This window comes from Anabas testudineus, chromosome 15, assembly GCF_900324465.2.
Source record: "Anabas testudineus chromosome 15, fAnaTes1.2, whole genome shotgun sequence".
NCBI classification, from domain to species: domain Eukaryota; kingdom Metazoa; phylum Chordata; class Actinopteri; order Anabantiformes; family Anabantidae; genus Anabas; species Anabas testudineus.
In genome coordinates, this window is record NC_046624.1 from 1,559,637 (window position 1) to 1,582,454 (window position 22,818).

The following is a 22,818-nucleotide window of genomic DNA, read 5'->3' on the forward strand; positions in this document are numbered from 1 at the left end:
AAATTTGACTTAATCTGTTTTTCTTTTCTTTTAGAAAAACACTGAGATTTTTATGATATATGACAGTGACGCTCGTGAACATGTTAATGCTGACAGTTAAAAATACTGTACTGTATATCTACATACTACAGTCATACTGTTTAATACTATGTGAGCAAAAATAGTCCACACGTTCTTTAATTCAATAAGGAAAACTGAGCTCAACACATCAGGAGTTGTATACAAAAACAAAACTAGCAATACTGTAGCAGTATTTACATACTTACAAGCAAGTGCACCAACCGTGACAAAATCTACTTCCTGACAATACAGCATCATTTTTCATCAATACAGCCACTTTTAACAGGAGACATTACCACTAATCAATAACCCAAAGTTCTTATAGGCTGTGGCATATTTCAACCCTGAGCATGCTCAGTGATCATTTCACACTGTTTCAGCAGAGTCCAGTTCACTGAGAAACCTCTGACACTTGGCCATGAGAACTTTGATGGCTTCTGTGACCAGTACATCTGGAGGCAGGATGCCGGTCGACTCCACGGTAACTGTGTGAGAAACAGAGATCCGTGAACTGTACAGTACAGTAGAAGCACATCTGTGAGGACAAACATTTAAGACGGGCATTTTTAATGGAGCAATACAAAAATAACCCTGGTCCCCCCCATATAACTCTGTACTGTACAAACATGAGAGAGAGCTTCTCCAACATGTGTGTTCATCCTATTTCAGCCTTTGCAAGAACAAAATTGCTCAGTGTTGATGATGTATATGAACGTACAAATGAAATGGTCTCGCACTCTCCCGAGTTTCACCACATTCTTCAGGTCTTCATGTCGGAGGACTTCCCTGCTGCATGTATCCAGGCGACTGTTCACCACTTTGGCAACTTTTTTCCCTGTGATGGACAAGACGTGATGACATCACAAACTGACTAAATTACTTAATGACTCTGCAATCCAAACATCTGTCCCGTTCCATGGGCACAGCTAGACGGTACAAAAATAAATTATTATGAGTGCAGCAACATGATGGTGTGATGATGTGCACATGGCATACCACAGTTCTTTCTTACCTTTAACATCTTCCAGGTCAATAACTCCTCGCGAGAAGCAGCGCTTTAAGCGCTCTGCCTTCTCTCCCTCTACGGGCTCCAGAAGGGTGATCTCTGGGAGGAGGCGGTAACTGGCTGTGGCCACTGGAGAGAACTTAGCATGGTCCTTACCTAATCACAGAAAGAGCACGCTTTAGTATGAGGCAGCAGACGATGCTGATTAGATAATGCTCCTGTGACTGTAAGGACAGCATGATGAGCTGTCATGTAGCATGTAATCTATGTCAATGTCCAAGCCTGGCTGCTCTCACCGATTCCTTTGACGCAGTGCATGATAATGTCCAGCTCCTGTCCTGGTCGTAGCTGAGCTATCAGGATGTCATCGTGTACTGGTCCAATGCTGGAGTCTGCAAACACGTCTGCCTGGTTCCCAATGGGCACCCACCTAATGTCTTTGGAATACACTGCGAAAAGGCAGCAGGAGAAAAATTAATCATATAAATGGTAGGATTCTGTTTCTTATTTAGATTACTCTGTTTGTGGGTCCTGGTGCCGGCTTGTTTCAGCACTAATCCCTCAGTCATGTGCCGTCACGTGGTACCCACCCATGTGGTTTAGATACAGCTCTCTCGGGTCAGAAGAGTCTTTGCTGGCTCTGGGGTTCTTGCTGCATTTGATCTTTAGCTGCAGCTGAATTGTGTCTATTTCGGAGCCTTCTTCCTCTGCCGACTCTTCAACTGGAACAAACAAAGTACACCAGAACGTGTTCAACTCTGGGATTTAAAGGTGCATTAATAGGCCAGTATGAACAACAGGAATTATGCCTACAGGAAAAACTGCATAAACTACACCGTGCTGTAGTAACGCTGGATATCATGTCGCCATGATCACCAGTCATATGTTTGACTGTGTCAGTGTGATGCTTTACCAGTGTTCCTGTACTCAAACAATCGAGGGTCGGCTTTGATGGGGATCAGGCCCAGTCTGTGAGCCAGGACCTCATCCTGGACGATGGATGTGTTGTTATAGATAAACACTTTCTCTATAGCCATTGTAGGCACCTATAAGCAACAAGAATGCAAAGTTCTTGGCATATATTTCAATAAAATAATAATTATAAAGTCTGAAATGAGTATCACACTTTACAACTTCTTCACATCACTATTTCCAGTCACAGTCACTCACTCTAGAGATACACTGTGAAGCAGTACACAGTGACCGTTTATAACTCATAGGATCTTCTTTTTTTTTTTTTTTACAAAGCTCACCTAAATTCTGAAGGTATTTACAGAATCCGCATAAACTAGGCAATAGGCAAAAAGAGTCAAAAACAACCCGTTTTGGTCCAGGAAAAAACTAATCTTAGCTAATCTAATCTTATGTTTCTTGGTATAAGAAACACACTTCACCCCAAATTGTCTTTGAAGTGACGATTATACTGACCACATAAAACTAACATAAAAACTATAAAGAAAAATGTAAATGATATAAAAAATCTGAATACAAAAATGTGAATAACGATGTCATACTTGACAAATGGACAAAAATTTGAGTTTTCCTGGATTGAGTGTTGTAAAAATGACTCCACGTGTTATAAACAGTCACCGTGTACTAGTTTCTAAGGCATCCAGAGAATGACATCATTTACATAACAGGAAAGAATAAGTGGTCGTAGGCATTGACGAGACAGGTGACAGGATCCTCACCTCTGCTAATAAGATCCTTCTGAAGGCGTTGGCGATGGCTGCATCGATGCCCACCATGTCAAACTCCATACTGCTCTCATCTAGATGCACTACGTCGATTCTGAAGTTCTGCAGAGAGACAGCAGTGGAACCATTTATACTGAACATCTGGTTCAGTGGTACAAAACACTCCAAACAGTCTATGAAATACTGTTTGACCATTCTAAGCTTCTAACTGACTTCTCTAAATACTGGTTTTAACAACCCCGTGCTTATTAAGTCTGAGTAATACATATTTCTTAAGTTATGTCCTCTTGAACCTAAAGAATACAAAGTCTGAACTTTTACTTGGTCACAATTGAAGATGAAAAAGGAGAGGATGATGAGAGAAGGAGGGGAAACTGGAGTTAGACTGTTTGACTCCTGGACTGTTTCCACAGCATGGCTAGAATGGCTGAATGTTTACCTTCTGAAATTTCTGCATATCCCAAGTGTCATCATAACCAGGGTAGTTCCCAGGGAATTCTGTCGTGTGAACCTAAAAACAACAAATCAATCAATCAGTAACAACAACAATAATAATAATAATAATAGTGATGGTGGTGGTGGTGGTGGTGCTGATCATGATCCTGCCAGGAAACAGACCGTGTTTATATTGGATTCGACTGTAACGTTAACGTATTTATTTGCAGCATTGCTTTTAGCTCCACGATCACAACAACAACAACCACCACCACCACAGTGAACTGTGAACATGAACAGATTATTCTACTTTCCTCGTTAGACATGTCACTAATGTAAAGATCAGCTGAAGCGCGTTAACGTCACACTCGGCTCCACACCGTGAAGGTGTCCGCTCTCCGAACACAGCCAGAGACACACACTTACATTTCTCACACCGAATTCACCCAGAATCACTCGACTCCTGATCTCGTCCACGTTGGTCCTGGGCGCCGCCATCTTTGTCGTGTTCCCCGCGCTGCTGCGGACACTCTCGAAGGACCGCGGCCACGTGCAAAGGACGGGGATCACGTGATCGCACGAAGACAACCGAGGCAGCACGAGCGGTGGGAAGGTTGTTTCAGTGGCAGGAAGTAATAGAGTACATTACATCGTTACAGCTTCGATCCCCAGCTCCTCCAGTCTTTATGTGTGATTGGCTAATGATACATGCAGCAGACGTAACGTTAAAGTCCAGTTAATGCTCCACAGTAGATATTTGATGGCTTCCTTGATACACTGGACTACGACTACTGAACCGAACTAAGCCGAACCTGACCACATTGCTCGGCTGCCTTCGTTTGTCACGTGACCAACCATTTTGCTGTGGTAGTGGTTCTCTCTTTGTCCCGCCCACACTTCCGGTCCAGCTTTCATACTGGTGGATGAATAATGACGTTTTCTCAGCGTTGCACATTTTATGCTCTTAAAACACAGTTAATACGCGTTGAGTACAACATGATCGTAAACTATTATGGTGACAGATTCAGTTTCCTGCTGCAACGTGTGGATGATGAGAAGCTGGAGGAGCTTGCTCTACTTTTTTTTTTTTTTTTAACAACACAAGAGATGGCATCTGCTCAACAGTGTGGGGCATCCTTTGTTTTATTATTCACTTGATAATGCTTCATAAAACATCACACTGAGCCTCTCTATGATGCCCTTTTTTATACCCAGTCATGATACGGACCTGTTGCCAGTTTAACGCAGTAGTTGTGATCGTGTTTCTCACACTACTTTTCCAGTCCTTTGTTGCCACTGTCCCAACTTTTTCAAAACATGTTGCTCAAATTCAAAATGAGTGAATACTTAAAAAGAAACAAAGAAACAAAAAAACAAAAAACCAATAAAATTTCTAATTTAAAAATAATTTTAAAAAAAACTTTTTGTGTTGTATCTTGAACAAAAGGTAGATCAAACATCCTCACAAAACAGATTCAGTTTCAGTGCACTTCTGCCCTGCCAGGCATCCCCTGACATAAGCCAGTAAATGTGGATGAGCCCTAAAACCAAACACGCCATGCGTTAAAGCTGAGACAGTGTAGGTTAGCAATAGGATCAGTCAGTGACCTTTTATTGATATTTTACATTTACAGATTTTCCACTGCTACATTTCATCTTTCATCTTCATCTATATTTCATCCTGTCATCTGAAACATTCACTGTAAGCATTACAACAGTTTTGTTTATTGCAGGACTGTTGTATCAGATTGCTCCACACCGTTCACATGTCGGCATCCTGTAAGTAGCTTGATGACATGTGTGGAGTGCGTCTCCGAGAACACTGGCAGTGACAGCTGCAATGATATTTTCAACTGCTGAAATATGGAACCATAGACAACACAGGATGAACACTGTATAAATCTGTTTGTTAGCTTATCTTCTGTCATTCTATTTCAGCATTTGTCTTTTGATGTACAATAGTAACACATATATCTTCTAATATAAGACATCATAGCAGTTAATTCTGGTACTGTTGAATGTTGATCATTGATCAAGTCACCATTTGAGGCTGAAGCTATCAGTAGCCACAGTGGCCACTGAACACAGTGTTCAGGTTCTGTCCCATCCATCAGTCTGTGATAATCACTCAGTCGATAGCTGTAGTGGTGCGGGCGCAACAGGCCGGGATGGAGCCCATTATCCTGCTCCTCTTTTTCTGACAGCCCGTGTTCCCGCTTTGCCGGGAGGTGTTGGTGTTCTGGCGTGACAGCTTTACTGCATGACTGGCTGTCTCCTTGATCTGCATCTCCAGGTGTCTTTGAATGGCCAGACCCAGCTCCTCTGGGTCCACAGAGGCCCCATACACCTCCCACGTCATTCCTTCTGCATCCCACTTCACCTCCTTCACTGGGGACTTGGGAGCACCACCCACCAGTTTCTTGCCTCCATCACTGTCAGTGTTTGGAGTCTGGCTGCAGGATGTCTTACTCCTGCTGTCCTCTGCCAGACAGATCTGAGGAAACACATGGGGCGTAATGCTCTCACTCTCTCCTGTCTGCACTCCAACATCCTTTAGCTCCTTGTGGGTTGTCATAGTCCCCATGTCCCGGGTCCCAGTTCTGGCCTGACCCACGGGACTGCTACAGCAGTCCTCTCCAATGAAGTGTTTTGGGGTTTGCATCCCAGTACCAGGCGGCAGTGAGTTCATCAAAGAGCAGCTGAGGTTGCAGCAGTGCAGCAGGTGTTTGGCGTCCAGGCCTGTCTCACTGACAGAGGAGATGAGCCGAGGCAGGGTGAGGTGATCGCTCGCTGAAGGAAGTGCCGCCATGCGCTGCATGTCGCAGCCTGGCTCTACACCTGCCAGGCGTGGCAGCAGCTGAGAGGGAGCTGGGATGGGCTGGGGATGGCAGTAGGCAGCGAATGTGTCTTCAAAGTTGGCATGATGGATATAAGAGCCATAACAGAGTACCTTATCACATTTAGGGTTAAGATCCACTTTGACTGCCACCTTGGGGGACAAGCTACAGACACACCTGCTCTGAGGCTGCTGTGCACCACCTTCTCCGCTGTTGGCCCCTCTGCAAACAGTGGTGACGAGGTTGCACTGCTGCAGCTGCATGGGCTGCTTGCAGGCTAACATAGAGTGACTCTCAGCGTCTTGAGTACTCCTGTCTCCTCTATGGCAAGCGAGTGCACATGTCTGGCTGTCAGAAGCGTGTGGGGGGGACACCTGTTTACCTAGAGGTGAAGCGTCCGAGTGACTCCTGTGAACAGGCAGAGCAGCTGACTTGATACTCTGCACCGTCCTGCCAGCCTGGGGGGTGTTACTAGCAGCTATCTTGTGTTGATGTGAAGGTGTATGCATCTCAGTCAGACTACAGGGGCGGCTTGAAACCTTGGCGGGCACACAATGTTCAGATGGGCTTGGTTTCTGTTGACCAGGCCCCTCACTGACACTCACACTGCTGAGGTTAATTTCTTTGGTAGGAGGAGATGCTGAATGTTCTTTATGGATATCAATGACAGCTTCCTTTGGCTCCTTTTGTTTTGCCTGCGCAGAGCTTTTGGAGGTGTCAAAGAGGGACTGAGCAGAGAGGGTCAACTCCAAGGAAAGAGTCTGATGAGTAGTGAGCGGCTCCGACACAGGATGCCCGGCCTCTGCCATGGATGACCTTTTGGAAATATAAATCAGAGGTTGGATGTTTCACACTTGATCAGCTTAGACACACATTTTTAACTGCAGTTTTGTAGGTGTAGCAGGCCTGGGGTCCTGGAACAGTTAATCTGTTTCTCCCATAGATATTCTTGCTAAACCGGACATTTTTAAGAGTGACCTGCATCAGCTGAAAGGTATACATGGCTGGAACCTCGCTGAGCTCTTTAATCATACTTTTTACATTTTAAACACATATTTTCTTTTTATAGTCTAAAGGCTTGTGACCTTCTTTAAGTCTATGGCTACTTTTTTCTTAACATACAAAATATTGATGTGCTATTGTTGCCCAGTAACAGAACATGTGGAACATGTACCAAATGGAAGCAGTGCCACCCAAAGTTCACTACATCGATGCAGGTTCGAGGTCTGAAGAATACAGTGCCTATAAAAAGTATTCACCCCTTGGATGTTTGTATCATTTTATTGACATTATAAATTAATCATAGTCAGTAAAATTTGGCGACTTTGACAAAAAAATAATAAAAGAAATAAAAAATATTCACCCCCTTTAAAATGACTGAACTAATCAAACAAAGGTGAAAGTTAGTGAAATGGGGATCACCTGAGTGCCTAGAATGTATCTCAAATGATTGCAGTAAAAAGACACTTGTGTCTGGAAGGTCCACTCACTTGTTATTCAGAATTCCTGGCTACCATTACACCATGAGGATAAAAAAACACTCCCAGCAACTCAAAGAACCGGTCATTGAAAAGCATAAGTCAGAGGATGGATACAAAAACATCTCCAAGGCACTGAACATCTCCTGGAGTTCAGTGAAATCCATCGTCAAGAAATGATACAAATATGGTACATGTCTAAATCTGCTTAGAACCGTCCGTCCACACAAACTGAGTGACCATGCAAGGAGACTAGTGAGAGTGGCCACTAACACACTGATGACTACTCTGAGGGAGTTACAAGCTTCAGCAACTGAGATAGGAGAGACTGTACATACATACATACAACAACTGTTGTCACACATGACTTGAGTTCGCCAATAGGCATGTGAAAGACTACATGTTCCAGTGGAAGAGGATTCTTTGGTCTTATGAGACCAAAATGGGGCTTTTTAGCCATCGTAAAATTAACTATGTTTGTCACATACCAAGCACTGCACATCACAGACGCACTATCCGCACTGTGAAACATGGTGGTGGCAGCATCATGCAGTGGGGATGCTTCTTGGCAGCCGGCCCTGGAAGGCTTGTTAAGGTAGAGGGTAAGATGAATGCGGCAAAATATAGGACAATCCTGGAGGACAATCTTATTCAGTCTGCAAAACAAATACGGCTTGGGAGAAGAATTGTTTTCCAGACAACTAGACAATGACCTGAAGCAAACAGTGAAAGATACACAGAAATGGTTAACCAACAACAAGGTGAATGTTCTTGAGTGGCAAAGCCCAATCCAACAGAGAATTTGTGGATGGACTTGAAAAGGGCTGTTCACACCCGACCACCACACAACCTGACAGAGCTTGACCAGTGTTGCAAAGAAGAATGGCAAAAAATTCCAGTGTCCAGATGTGCAAGTCTAATTAAGACCTACTAAATACTGACCTGAAGAAGGTGAATATTAATGCATACACTGATTTCACCTCAAATATACTTTTATTTACTTGACATTACTTTGTAGAAACCTGTTTTCATTTTGACATTAATGAGGTATTTCTCTGAAATTGTCGATTTTGTCAAAGTCGCCATTTTTTATAGCCCATGATAGATTTATAATGTCAATAAAAGGATGAAACAACCAAGCGGGTGAAAACCTATAATCATTGCACGTGTTCACACTGGAAAAGTTCCTAAATAGTTTACTCAGGTCAAATAAAAAAAAAAGGTCAGTACGCAGGCTGAACATGTTCACTGTTGTCAGAGTACGCAATGCAAAATGAAACAAACAGCTGGGAAACTGTATGTATATTGAAAATGAACTGATATGTAGCACTTATGTAACACTCTTCTATTTACGTGTCTTCACATCGGAGAAAAGTAGGATTTCTGCAAAATGCAAATCCTAATACAGTACATCCAAGTGTGCTGACAGATTACAGATGCCTGTCAGCCTTTGAGCTTGTACACTGAGGTATTTCAGTGCTGACACCTGCCATGTGCACTCAATCTAACAAGTGCATTCTCCAAACCGCATTAGGTTGCTGCTCATTTTGGAAAGATTTAGTTAAAACTGTGCAAAGTCTGTGAACACAAGACAAAACACGCAAGTGGTTCCACAAAGCGCTCGATCAGTGGGATTATCTAAGACAGCACCACTCACCTCCACCCACAGAGTCACGTTGCCTGGTGGGTTTGTGCTTGTCATAGTTATAAGAATTCATTTCAAAAATTCATATTTCTTTTAAAAAATATATAAATCTTGTGTTTAGCATTTAGTTAGCTTAGCCTAGCATAAAGACTGGACAAAATGGGAAATAGTTAGCTGGGCTCTGTCAGGATTCAGAAATAATACATCTACGGGCACATTTAACTTTTACATTTCTGTAGAGTCCGTATTTAACTAGTTTTATACAACCTTCTTCAGTGAGATTTAGAGCTTTAAATGTTGGACAGAGCCATGCTAGCCGTTTCCCCCTCTTTTCAGTCTTTATGCTAAGCTAGGCTAACTGCATCCTGACTCCAGCTCTGTGTGCTGCGTTCACGTCAGTTCTGCAGAATAGGAAAGACGGAAAACAGCTCGAGAAAAAAACTCGGGAGACAATTCCTGCTATGACTTCGACTTAGAAATGGGAGGTGGACATAAGCATTTTTTCAATCTGCTGCTCCTAACAAAGGTGGAGTGAAACGAAGTGACATGAACGCATTAACACACTGTTCAAGTGCAGTTCCTGGAAAGTTCCCGTAATAATAAGTGAAGCGGGTTCTGATCGTGTCCAGCTGACTGCTCCACATTACGTCAGGAGGACGTGCTGCGTTTTCAAAGTGTCATGAATGGAGTCAGGATCTGAAGGTGTGTTCCTGAGACCTGGACGTGGACTCATTTATACCATCGTGACTTTCAACTCACCTGCAGCGTCTCGTGTGCACTTTGTGGTGAATCTGTATTTGAATTTCAGAGCTTCGGACTCTGTGACGGAGGCTACATGAAGTGACACCATCCTCCCCTCAGATCCAGACCCGCACACAGTCCGCCTCCGCACGGACACAGAGGATGTGCAGGTGTTTTTCCCCCAGCGACTTACCTTTCACAGTGATGTGCTGAGGCTCTGTCCTCCCCTCTGTCCTCTCCTCTGTCCTCTCCTCTGTCCTCTTCCTTTTCGGAAGCGTCGGGTGATGGATGCAGTTCCTTAGAAAGCCTTCACCCTCCTTCTCCTCTTCCTCCTCCTCCTCGCATCCACAGGTGACCTCTCCCCCCTCTCTATCTTTAACTCCACTCCATTCACCGCCTGCTGCCTTTTCTCCTCTTCGCTCCCTCCTTTGTTTCAGCTGCCCCCCCCACCCACTCCCACCCACCCCGGGCTGTGCACAAGATGGAGGAGACCTTGAGATAATCCTCTCTTACATCTGATTACAAATGTGAGGATGCAATCTTCAAATCCCTGCTCTGCAGCGGGGAGTCGAGCCGGTTGGCGGGTGGCTTATCCAGCTGTAGTGTGTGGGGGGGTGGGGGTAGGGATCATGAGAGGAGATAGTCGGGCAGCCGCGTCATTGTTGCTCCACCTGGGACGAGGGGAGCAGGGCGGGTGGATGAATGAACGTGTCTTCTCTCCACCTCCCTGTTCTCCTGCGCGCTCCCTGCTCCACTCTGACCTCAGCTCCTGCTTCACTGCCCTCCCACCAGCACCAGCCCACTCTCCATCACTACCCCTGTTGCTATGGAAACTGCAGTACTCAATGGGGCCGAGTGTTTTTCCTTTTTCAGGCAACAATGAGGCAGCGGCAACCAAAACACATCAGCTGGTGGGTGCTCCTGTTGGTGGGTGACTCAGCCGCGGCCACGTACCCACGTCAACGTATTGATTCCACAGCAGCAGCTGGAGCCCGAAGAGCCAGGAAATAAAGGACGGGCTAAAGATTGGGGAGGGGTGGGGGGGACTGATGCTGTCATCCATTCAGCCTGATTCATTTCTGCAGTAATAAGTCAGATATTAGAGAGTGTGAGATATTTGACACCAGGTGACACAGATAATAATCACGTTCAGCAGATGTTTGGGTTTCCTCTCAGTAGACAATGTGCTGTTAGGGTTGACGGACGGAGCGGATCATTACCTGACACACTGGCAGGTTCATTATCTTCACTGAGCTCCGGCTCTCAGGGACTTGTAGACTCCATGGTTTTAAAAGACTCTGCCAGTTTTAACCTGCCGTGCTCCATCACTCCGTTCGGGACTCTGAGCTCTGTCACAGAGAAATTCTTTGGTTTGAGCATCCACTCGTGATTTTGGGCCATGACTCACCTCGTTTAAGGGCCTCTCAGCCACCACATGCCCGCATCATTTGCACCTCACTTTCAGCAGTTTCAGAGAATAGATGTTCACTTGAACGGAGGAAGATCGAGTGTGTGTGTGTGTCACAGTGTGCTTTCTAACACCTCTAATTGTGTGTGTGGTTCAAATCTTTGGCCCAAGTTCAGGTGGGCATTTTTGTTTTGTGACTCTATTCCTGAGACACCTCTGTTTTGTATCGGTTATGCTCAGTGTTGGTGACAAATGCAGTCTTCACAGCTCAAAGGCTCAAACAAAGACTAGTCACATAGAGCTAGTTACTGTTGAACAATCAATCTCACAGTCAGAAACCTGTCAGTCACTTCAGATGTGTAAGTACAAAAGCTACTGCAGCTTCTATGTAGTTTACCACATCAAAAAAAGTAATGTACATATTAAATAAATGCTGAATGTTTGTCTCCTATCCATTTTTTTATATTAAACCAGAAGTCTATACTTACCAATACTTTTAGTGGGCACCGTTTGATACTTGTGCTGCTTTTTGACTGGTGAATTTTCAGTGTGATTTTATAGACAAATACTGTACTGTGCAGAAACAGAGACGCCAGCAGAGCTTGATCTTCCTGGGTGCTGTTTTTTTGTGTGGGCGACTGTGTCAAACATTTGGAAGAGCAGACACCCCAGGAGATTAGAGTTGTGTGATTCTGCAAGAATGCTTGTGCTTGTGTGGGGATATAAAGAAATTCACATTATTGTCTCTGCGATAATGTACGTGTGTGTGTGTGTGTGTGTGTGTGTGTGTGTGTGGTGTGGGGGTGGCCAACAGCTGTGCACAGATTAAGGCTAAGATTTTCTTGGAGCAGCTCAGCGTGTGTGTTTCAGTACAATGTTATTTGCTTGCAATTCCTGTTGGGTCTGTCATGTGTGTGTTGTTCTGGAGTGCTAATCCTTAAAGATTTATTTCACTGTGTTTTGGATTCCACACGCCTGCCTCAGCACAGCCCTATTCTTACACAAACCAATGAATCCAGAGCACATCATTGATGGACCGTCGTTGTGCTCTGATGGGAAAAAAAAACCCTCCCACCTCCCAATCCCCAGTTTTCCAGGTCAACTTGAGCACCTGTAATAAGAGCAGTGTTAACGCATAGGTGAAAGTGTGTTTGATGATCATTTCTGCCTATAGAGTTGTTTTGTGTAGGTGTGAGCGAGCAAAGTTGTACAAGAACACTTGAAACCTAGTGAAAACGTCATCTTATAACCTCCTGTGGAAAATGCTGCTTCTCTTTCTGACCATCAGTGAACTGCCTCAGTATCCAGCTTTCCCTGGCACTCAGCCTCTGTAACCCAGGTTGCAGCTTTTCCAGCTCAGTGGCTCTGAAAGCTACATACATAACAAACTGCTAATAGTGCTGTGGAGTTACACCACAATGGACTGTGTGATGATACCGACTATGATAACTCTTCAGGCAGGTGGATTTGAGCTATTGTGACGTTAAGAAAACACCAAAGTCATTGTTTCCAACCTCTCTATGTGTTTATTAGAGATGATACAGTGCCTTTTTGACATTAATACAAAACAAACTGAAACAACAAGACAGCAGCTTCTGACTTGTCTCCATACTGGCTCTGATGTCTGTCCTCTTGTCCTGTGACATTCGTGCATTTCTGTCCTTACTTGGAGACAAGAATGCGAGTACATGGGGGTGACGTGTGTTTAACATTGTGTGTTGGTTTTTCCCCAGATACTGGACACGTGGTGGGCTTTTGAGGGTGAAGCAGTGCGACCCCCCCCCCTCGGACCGTGCCTCATGGTCACATCATGTCAGGATCAGTGTAAACAGCTGCTTTATTAACTATTAATTAGTTAATTATTAACTTATCTGTCACTATTAAAGTGGTGAAGACACTTGTGAATGCTGACAACATCAAAAACAAACGCTCCTGCTAAACACAGTCCAGGATGGTTAAGTCCTGTGTTTCCATGGCTTTTGGAAGAGCTTTAACAAATATGAAAAAATAACCCTGATGATGTCATACTGAAGTCAGCAGGGTGATTTCATTAGGGTATAGAGAAAATAAATGTAAAACCTTTAGTGTGTAACAGCATCTTTTACACAAGTTTAAAAGATGTGGTTATTTACCAGGCAGGAAAATGACAGGATGTTTGCTTTATAGACAAAGTAGGACTGTTTTCAGAGCCTGCCTTTCAAGAATCCTTTTAAACACCAAAATATCCCTCCATAGTAACTGCTGTCACTGCATACACATTTCATTAGTACATTTGCAGTAGCTCAAATAACTGCAAACAATGCTTGCTAGCTTTCATCATTCACAAACCATCTTTACTTTAGTGAAGCAGTCAGCTGCTTGCTGACACCTGTTTCCCTGACAGGATGTTAGGATGAGGCACAGTCTTGACAACCTAAATCTTTAGTGATGTACCAAATCTTAACTCGTGATATTTACACTGACCTGTCATCTTATTAACTGGATCCTTTTTAAAATGTCTGTAACCAGACAAATTGTGAGGATAAAATCTGCAGGTGTGTGTGTGTAACAGAAGTCTGGACCACGATATGGACTGGCTGTATTGTCCATTTCAAGCTGCCCCCCCAAGCCCAAGATGTATTGCAATGTACTCTTTTAGAGACATAACGAGTGTGTGTTTATGAGCTATTGTCATGTAGCCAGTCACACACACATCTGCACAGTCTTATCCTGGGAGTTCTCCTCTCATGTTAAGGCAGTCTGACAGACCCACTGGTCACCCAGTCCTCTGGATCCACAGCAGACTCGTGTATGGTGTCAACACCCCTCCCCCTAACCCTTCCAACACACACAGATTGAGGCTGAAGGCTGGCTCAGTGCTCATGGGAGGTTAGCAACAAATCAGGAGCTACAGTGAGTCCACTAGGATCTTTCTCCAACAGCGGCCAACACTTTTAGCTGTGGAACAGGAGCACCAGCAACATCAGCTAAAACTTTGTAGCTCTTTTAGTGTGTAGTGCTGCTGTGGATTCCAGATTAGGTAGTCCCGTCTAATCCTGAGCCAAGTGCTGACTCATCCACAGACCACCATCCCGGCTTTTCTGTGGTGCGCCCGCCTGAGAGCTTGTGGCCTCAGCTCCAGCTGGTGCTCTGGAGTTCTTGACGGAGCCAGGACGGTAGCGATTGGCCCAACCGATTCAGCAGACGCAGCAGCTCCATGTTGTGCTCACGGTAGTACTCAGCCAGGAAGGCACGTGACTGCACGCACACACACACACACGGCAGGGAAAGTCAGAGGTTAGCTGAGGAAAACATACTCATAACATACAGATGTTTCCCATGTAATGATATTCCACCGTCTACAGAATAGCTATCATTTAACATGGTTTTGAAGGATAACTGGTGTTTTTCCTGTCAACACATCCCATAAAAACAACGGTAGTCCTACTATGCCTGTGGCCCTCAGCTCCAAACTCATGAGCTCCTACTGAGAACGTAAGTCTTTAAAAACACCTCAAAATTGACTGGTTTCAGGTGCTAACTGCAGTTTTAAAAATGTCACTCAACCTCAAGGAAACAATAAGTCTATGGGGACAGTGGGAGGCGTACATACCTCAGGGCTCATCTCTGGGTACTTCCTGCCTTTACTCTTCCCCAGACATTTTGCTCGGCCTCCTTCAACCCTCTGACACCAGAAACCTTTGCTGTCATCGTAGCTGCAGTATACAGCGTTATTTCAGCACAGGACAAAAAAACAAAACACCTTATCACACACGCTGTAGAAACACTGCTGGGTTCCTCGGTTCAACATTATTTGGCTTATTAAATATGGAATGTGTGTGTGAGTTACTAACATTAGAGCCTGGGTGTAGTTGAAGATTGGAGTGACGCTGAGGAATCTCTGGATCCCCTCCATCACTAGTGCTGGGTTTGAGCGCAGCAGGGCTCCGTCTACGATGTGCAACTAAAAACACACACATACACACAGTCAGTGTAATCCATGCCTCATATCTCGACAGCAGCACATGAGAAATGCTTCTATGCAACTAAAACAGTTGAGAACAACCCTCTCATTGCATTTTACATTTTTTCAAAGTATTGTCTAGACTAAACCTCCATACTTTAGATATCTAAATGGCTGACATCAGATTTTGCTGGTTGCATCAGCTGTTTTAGAATTAAAACACTGTTCCTGGCAGCTTCTCTAGATTCGTCACATTGGAGTCAAGTGTCTGAACTGCCATGTTCAGGTTCACTGTGCTGCTAGGAGCAGTCAGAGGTGTCCTTTCACTTTATTGCTTAGTTTATGGGCTCTTATGAAGTGTACATTGTGGGGGCGCACACGCGCACGCACACGCACACGCACACGCACACGCGCACACGATAACAGTAAGGAAGACTCTACAGGACTATACAGACATCCTTCTGCTGCAGTGTGTTTGTCCAGAATCTGGGTTGTGTTACCTGGCTGGGCTGGTAGTGTTGCAGCCAGCGCTCCAGATGAGAAGCATAGACCCCGGGGTTAAGGCAGCGCCTCTGAAGGGCCAGCACATCCCTGGGCGCTGAGGGTCCTGCCGTCACCACTTCGTGGAAGGTGTTGTTGAGGGCTGCGGGGTCCTGGTGGGCTCTCTGGTGCTGCGATCACACAAAAATGTTATTATTTTTCTTTTCTTTTTACTTTACTTAATTTACCAGTGAAGAGGCTTTCAACTGCCACGAGAAACCTGTACAGAGTGTGTGTGTGTGCTGGTTCCTCACCTGGTACCAGGAGTAAGCCCTGTCAGATGGGTTGATGAGCACTGCCAGGATTTTGGCTCTAGGTAGCAGTGCTGCTGCTCTCTTGGGAGCTACCTCTGTGTCAAAGTAGTTGGCACTCTTTTCAAACATGAAATCTGTACTGACATTAGAAGGGAATGGGAAGAAGTCCATGTACCTGTGGAGAACACCAACAACCATAAAACAACTACCAGTTAACTTGTGCCTGAAAAAGTCTTCACCACACTAATCTGTGTTGGGCAACAGAACAAGTTCAAATTACTGTTAACTACTGAGTCACCCTAAAAACAGCTATAGCCTGTTCTTCCTTTTTTACTTTTTGAAATATCAACATTTCATTGAGTATTTTGGTAAATATCTGGTGAGTCACATGTAGGTGTATTGCTGGTTTAGTGTCCAAGCAGCAAACCTGCATGTGACTATCAGCAGATATTGGTCCACCACAGCTCAATAAGGAAACCAAGCAGAATGGAAAGTGTGTATGAAAATGGTTGTAACTCTGGACTGTGGATGTTCCTCCCGTCTTTCACAGTGAAGCTGAGAAATTTAAGACCAGAATGGAAAAGGCAAATGTTAACCTATAGCTTTATTGTACACATGTTAGGTGACTGTATCGGTAGGTGACATACTAGAAAAAAACTCAAGCATAGAAAAACAAAACAAAACAAACCTGAGCCATTCATTGTTCAGCCCGTGACTGTGTGTGTGTGTGTGTGTGTTAATCGAGTGTTTACCAGTCAATCCCATTGTCATAGTTTACTCCACTGAAGAACTGGATCTCCTCGAAGGTGATGGGGCTGGGGAAGGAGCTTGTAATTGCTGGGTGAAGGCTCAGGAATGAATGAAGGGCTGTAGTGCCTTTAAGCAAACAAAAGACATTTATCATTATAAAGAGAAATAAATTGCCAAAGATAAATATGAAAAAAAAATTTTAAAGAGCACAGCACCAGTTTTCTGCGGTCCAATGACAAGGAACTTGGGGAGTCGGTCACATGTCTTTTCTTTAGACCAGATATCTTTGTGTCGTTTATCATGACAAGGATTCTGAAAAACAACATGTTTTGTTCATTTTTTTAAATATTAGTTTTATATTATCAAGCAAATGTATTCACTAACTTCTTTTAATGAAGTTGAACCACAGATAAAGAGAAAGGGTATTTTGAAAAATACAACTGAAAGATACAACTGAATTTTACTAATGGGAAAGATGTATGAGATGTATGTTGTACAGTTGTTTCTTCCACTTTCATTAGAGAAAAAAAAACTTTTCCCTTTCTCCTCCCTTTAACTGATAACTATTGCATACATTAACATATTAAAGGGGTTTTAGTCAACTTCATAGTTATTCCTCTAAAATACTTTTTAAAATAGTAAGATGTCCTACTCTAAACAACTATACCCACCTGCCAGAGTGGGTCTCTCTCCTCAGGGAAGATCTGGAAGTATCTCTCAGCGAGCTGGACGGGGGGCAAGGTCTGCAGCCTGAGGTTGGTCCAACACTGGACAAACTTCACCAAAGACTCGAAGGTGTACAGACCCAGCCGGTCGTTGCCATAGTTAGACAGGTGGGTCATGAAAATGCTAATCTGGATTGAGAAGGAAAAGAGCAGAGTAATGGCGACAATTTCAACTATATAGAAAATTTTACAGACATGGCAAAACACAGAGAACAACCTGAATATTTTTCATCATTTTACTGTATATTATTATACAGGAGTTACAATTTAATATAATGTGATATACATCTCAATACAATATAAAAAAAAACCTACAACATACACAACAGTGCCATCTAGTTGTCTGAATTTTATACACAAAACAAAATGAACCACATAAGTCTGCCATGAATCTTTGCATGTACATTATTAATGTGAAACGTGGTTTCTGTAATCACGATAAGGAATTTGATTCCTTAGATACACATAAAACAGTGTTTCTAGCACTGTACAGATAAAATCTGTAAGCTAAATTTCCAAGTCCTATTTATGGACTGATGCATAATATATGCATGAATCTATATGCAGATTTATAGTAACCAGATTTCACTGAGTAAACAAATTACTTAAGTGACATGACATTTTCAACTTTTTGAAAATTGCAATTTGACTCCATATGGATCGTTCAGTGTACAGGTCATCTGCCTCAGGGGGTCAACAGTGTTAGGTACTAGCAGGGGTATAGAATAGAAATAGCTACACTATATTGCCAAAAGTATTCGCTCACCCATCCAAATAATCGCAATCAGGTGTTTTAATCACTTCCATGGTCACAGGTGTATAAAATGAGGCACCTAGGCATGCAGAATGTTTTTACAAACATTCAGAATGGGGCGCTCTCAGGAGCTCAGTGAATTCCAGCCCCTTGGCCCCTTAGTTCCAGTGAAAGGAAATCTGAATGCTTCAGCATACCAAGACCTTTTGGACAATTCCATGCTCCGAACTTTGTGGGAACGGTTTCGAGCTGGCCCCTTCCGCTTCCAACATGACTGTGTACCAGTGCACAAAGCAAGGTCCATAAAGATATGGATGACAGAGTCTGGCGTGGATGAACTTGACTGGCCTGCACAGAGTCCTGACCTCAACCCGGCAGAACAGAGTCAGCGCTTCTGGAAGACTGGTCAAAAATTCCCATAAACACAATCCTAAACCTTGTAGACAGCTTTCCCAGGAGAGTTGAAGCTGTTATGGGTGTTAAGGGTGGACCAACGTCACATTGAACCCTATGGATTAGTAATGGGATGTCACTTAAGTTCATATGAGAGCCAGGGGAAGTGAGCAAATACTTTTGGCAATATAGTGTATGTACATCCAGCCACCCAATGGTAGATGAGCTGGCCAGCCATGTCTCCTTGAATGCCAAGATGCAGCACTTGTAAAGTTACACTAGTGTTTAATGCACAGCCAGTAAGACCTAGCAGGAAGAGAGCTGCTATGAATTTTCCAGAAACTGAGCAGAAACAAGACCTACTTGGCTCAATGTAAAATAAAAGCTGAAATAATACATTCAAACATTTTAATGTGTTTATGAATGAATATATGTTCTTGTGGGGGATGGTTTTCTTACAGGGTTTAGGAGGACAGTGAGGAAGAGTTCCCCTCCTCTGATGCTCTTGTCCAGCTCCTTTGAGCCTCCTGGATATTCGTTATAGAAGATTGTATGGGTAAAAAGACCACAGGTCTGCCTGGGCAGCACCTAAAACACAAGACAGTTGTTGTTTATTTTACACATATTTATACAAAGGTTCCTTGGGTCCTGTCTTGGTCAACTAAAACTGTGGTTCTTCACCACTATGTTTTAGAGGACTTAGTTTGAGGGTGAGGTTTGAGTATTTGGTCTGGGTTAAGCCAGTGGAATACTGGACCAGAGATCTGGGCATTTTTGATCAACTGGTGATAGTGGCCTGATGTGCTTTTCCATCTTTTTGTCTGGGAACTGCTTTGTGCACACAGTTAAAACACTGACGTTTTTACAATGATCAGAATAAATAAACAGGAACCAGCACTTTCATTGATGAAATGTCAGCATGTATATGCAAACAATGCACAATTGTTAAAAAGTTTGTTTTACATGTATTTTCACAACATTTGTGAGTGTAAGAAATGTCTAGTCCCACATTGAATTGTTCTGTGCAGGACAGAAATGACCAACAATAATGTTATTGCTAATAACTGAACAACAATGATGCATTTATCTGGATTTGATCCATGTTTGCAACATGTGTACCTAGTGACTCAAAATATTTCCACCACTATATATGATGACCACCAAATTTACTTACTGACAAAAAACTAGAGGTTGCATACTGTTTATCTCTAGTTTGCCTCACAGTACAGCAGTAAAGCAAAATCACATCCTAACAATTTCCACTTCTGCCCTCTGGGAGGTGCTGCAGGTCTTTGTCCAACAAAACACCCAGCATCATAAGCATTTTTCTTTTTTTTACAAAAAGAACTCCCAACTGTGTCATGTAGTGTACTCTGCATCTATGCTCTATACTGAATGTGCAGGCTTCTCTGTCCACCTAAGTACTATGTTTTTTATTTATTATGTCATATGTTATACTGATGTGCCATTCTGCTGACACTAAGCTGAGCCTACGCTGAGCCTTGTTTCTTTGCTGTACTGAAAACAACTTCCAAAGACTTTGTGAGATTATTCAAGTGACATCAGGTTCCACTGCTACCTGATGACTGTGTCATTGTGATGAAAAGTTTACTCGCAGGAACTTTAACCCTGTGCAAGCATTCATCAAGGACCATTAGCTGACCTGGATCCCATTGTGGATGAAGCCACGGCGGTATCGAGCAGGCCTCAGATGGGGATATTCCTCTGTGCTGGTCACCTTGATGCCCCAAACGGACTTCCAGGCCTCGTAGAGCTGGCTGTGAACTGGGTAAACTCCAGAGTGGTGCGGTGCCACTGCATAGCCCATATCTGTTGGGATGCCATGCTCCTGGAGAGAGGGAGGTATGAGAGAGAGAGAGCAGGATGTGGGTGAATAAGTAGGTTCCAAAGAAAGTTAATGCTGCTACTGGTAACTAGTAACATCTGACATCTCTACTAACTGTCACTTCACCAGTGCTGTTTCTAATAAAAAATACTGAATCAAAAGAGAAATGACTGCATACCCTTTGAAGCCAACATTATGTACACTAACAGTTCTTACACTTGCAATGCAGTGCAGAATGTTTGAATACTTTTCTAACCAAATCCTCAGATAATCTTTCTACACACTCCTTTAGTTATATAATTTAGCCACATAGCTCCTTCTATCCATCCAACTGGCCACGTCAAAGTGCTGCTAACCTGCGCAAAGATCTTGTTAAGCCTCATCTGCTCAGCCAAAACGCTGACATTGTGAAAAAGGTGAGGCTGCATGTGGCTCCACATGTGAGGAAACCACCAGAAGTCCATCCTGTGTTGCAGCAGCATGTCATCTCCTTGATCCTCCTCATCAGTACCTAAACACACAAACACACACAAAGAGCATGCAAAATTAATGTGGCCTGATCCACAATAAATACTGTTTCTACTGTATATCACTGTCAGAGTATACAGTCATAAACAACAGTTAGTTTCCCCTTTTTAATTCTATATGTTAAGCATAAAAACATAATAGAAATCATCTGATCATTTTAAGTCTTACAATACAACACCCTAACCCTGAACACACCTTGACAACAACATAGAACCTGAATAACATTCATATCAGAGAAACTGATTAAGTCATTTAACTATTACCTCAACTTAAATCTGCTGCTAAAAGTGGATCTGCAACCTAACGAATTGTGGGTGGTGTGTATGTTTAGAATTGCATGCGGGGTGGCTGTGGCTCAATAGGTAGAGCAGTTGTCTGGCAATCATAGGTGGTTCAATTCCCGGTTGCCATGTCACATGCTTAAGTGTCGTTGTGCAAGATACTAAACCCCCGGTTGCCCCCGGTGAGTCAGGTCAGCCATTGGTGTGTGCTTGTGTATGGGATGCGCTAAAGTTAAAGATAAAGTGTAAAGCGCAAAGCGCTTTGAGTACCAGTTAGGTAGGAAAAAGCTATATAAGTGCAGAACATTTTATGTGAACTGGACTGTTCAGGAAAAAAAAAAATCCTGGTTAAATCTATAATACATAACTCTTCACTAATTATGTCTAGTTGAAACATAATCCAAAACATTTCTAAAATCTACAGTATATATGACTTCTGGAAATCAAGCAAGCAGTAATTTTAGAATAAAAATCAATCTGCCCCATTCTTCCCCTTGACCTGCTCGCCTGCAAATTAAATATCTCTGCTCTGCTGCCAGACTATTCAATGAGTTTGGGAAAGAAGTCTTGAACAGCATCTGTCCACATTAAGATAAGCTATAGCTTTAAGGTGGAGAGCCACCAGGGGCTACTGTGACCCAGACTTGTAGAACAGCATTGCAGAGACATTTGACTTGTTGAAATGAGTCTCGCTTAGAAAACGGATGAGAGCAGGCAACAGCAGCAGGGCACAGTGACAAATGACTGCAGTCAAGACAGACAAAAATCAAACAGCCTTACACTACACTACTATACACTATTACACTATTAACAAGAAGTCACAGAAACACTCACACCCTGATAAAATAAAATGCAGATCCAGCTTTAATAAAATATTATCAGACCAATCCAGGCTTGTACTCTCTTAAGTTGTTTAAATTATGACCTTCTGTATGGTATAACAGACTATTAAATAATCATTGTTTAACCTCCATAACTTAACGTGTAAATCGGCTACTAGTCAACAAAACAGTTTATTAACACAAGACACAGAGGAAATTTTATGGAGGAAATGGTGCCCTTTCATTAAAGACAGAAAAAACCCACAATGGTCCTGAAATAACTTTTCATATGTAATAAATATGAATTAAATTTCGTTCACGTCTTTAGGTCCATCAGTCTCAATCAGATGATCAAAGATACTTCAAACTGCATAAAAAGATTGTTTTTGATTATTTTATACATTTATAATGCCTAGACGTTTTAAGTAAATATTTACTAAAACAAGGTATATATAGAGTTGTACCCAAATCTAAAAATGTTAGTAATCACTTATCTATTCTGTGCAGGCCTTGTTGATCGTAAACAAGCATATCCTCTCTGACATTTTTGAATGAGTCTGGCTTTTCGAAGCAACATACTAAGTAACAGGTGTGAGCTCTCAGCTGTCAATTAATGTATAAACAAGTTTCTGGTCTACTACTCCTCTTGCACTGAGGCTTCATGCTAGCCTTAGCT

At 43.0% G+C, this 22,818-nt stretch overlaps 3 protein-coding genes across 3 annotated transcripts in view; all 3 read right to left on the minus strand.

Annotated features, from left to right (window-relative positions):
- Positions 1-126: 126 nt before the first annotated feature.
- Positions 127-3,985, minus strand: polr1c (RNA polymerase I and III subunit C). Its single transcript, XM_026353809.1, has 9 exons — positions 3,625-3,985; positions 3,203-3,274; positions 2,758-2,865; positions 1,980-2,112; positions 1,657-1,788; positions 1,363-1,515; positions 1,073-1,222; positions 779-895; positions 127-545 (listed from the first exon to the last, which is right to left on the minus strand). Exons 1-9 carry the CDS (start codon positions 3,694-3,696, stop codon positions 427-429), a joined length of 1,056 nt encoding a protein of 351 aa, XP_026209594.1. The 5' UTR covers positions 3,697-3,985; the 3' UTR covers positions 127-426.
- An 827-nt stretch (positions 3,986-4,812) lies between these two features.
- si:dkey-191g9.7 lies at positions 4,813-10,118 on the minus strand. Its single transcript, XM_026354249.1, has 2 exons — positions 10,093-10,118; positions 4,813-6,851 (listed from the first exon to the last, which is right to left on the minus strand). Exon 2 carries the CDS (start codon positions 6,842-6,844, stop codon positions 5,327-5,329), a length of 1,518 nt encoding a protein of 505 aa, XP_026210034.1. The 5' UTR covers positions 6,845-6,851; positions 10,093-10,118; the 3' UTR covers positions 4,813-5,326.
- Positions 10,119-14,393: 4,275 nt separating this feature from the next.
- The window catches only part of ndst2a (N-deacetylase/N-sulfotransferase (heparan glucosaminyl) 2a), a 30,144-nt gene continuing 21,719 nt past the window's right edge, over positions 14,394-22,818 (minus strand). The window contains exons 5-15 of the mRNA XM_026355221.1: positions 20,869-21,023; positions 20,330-20,515; positions 19,126-19,254; positions 17,466-17,648; positions 17,010-17,106; positions 16,797-16,920; positions 16,045-16,219; positions 15,751-15,921; positions 15,141-15,250; positions 14,900-15,002; positions 14,394-14,544 (exon numbers count right to left, since the gene is read on the minus strand). Coding sequence (XP_026211006.1) covers positions 14,419-14,544; positions 14,900-15,002; positions 15,141-15,250; positions 15,751-15,921; positions 16,045-16,219; positions 16,797-16,920; positions 17,010-17,106; positions 17,466-17,648; positions 19,126-19,254; positions 20,330-20,515; positions 20,869-21,023 — 1,559 coding nt within the window. The 3' untranslated portion in view covers positions 14,394-14,418. The remainder of the gene's footprint in view (positions 14,545-14,899; positions 15,003-15,140; positions 15,251-15,750; positions 15,922-16,044; positions 16,220-16,796; positions 16,921-17,009; positions 17,107-17,465; positions 17,649-19,125; positions 19,255-20,329; positions 20,516-20,868; positions 21,024-22,818) is intronic.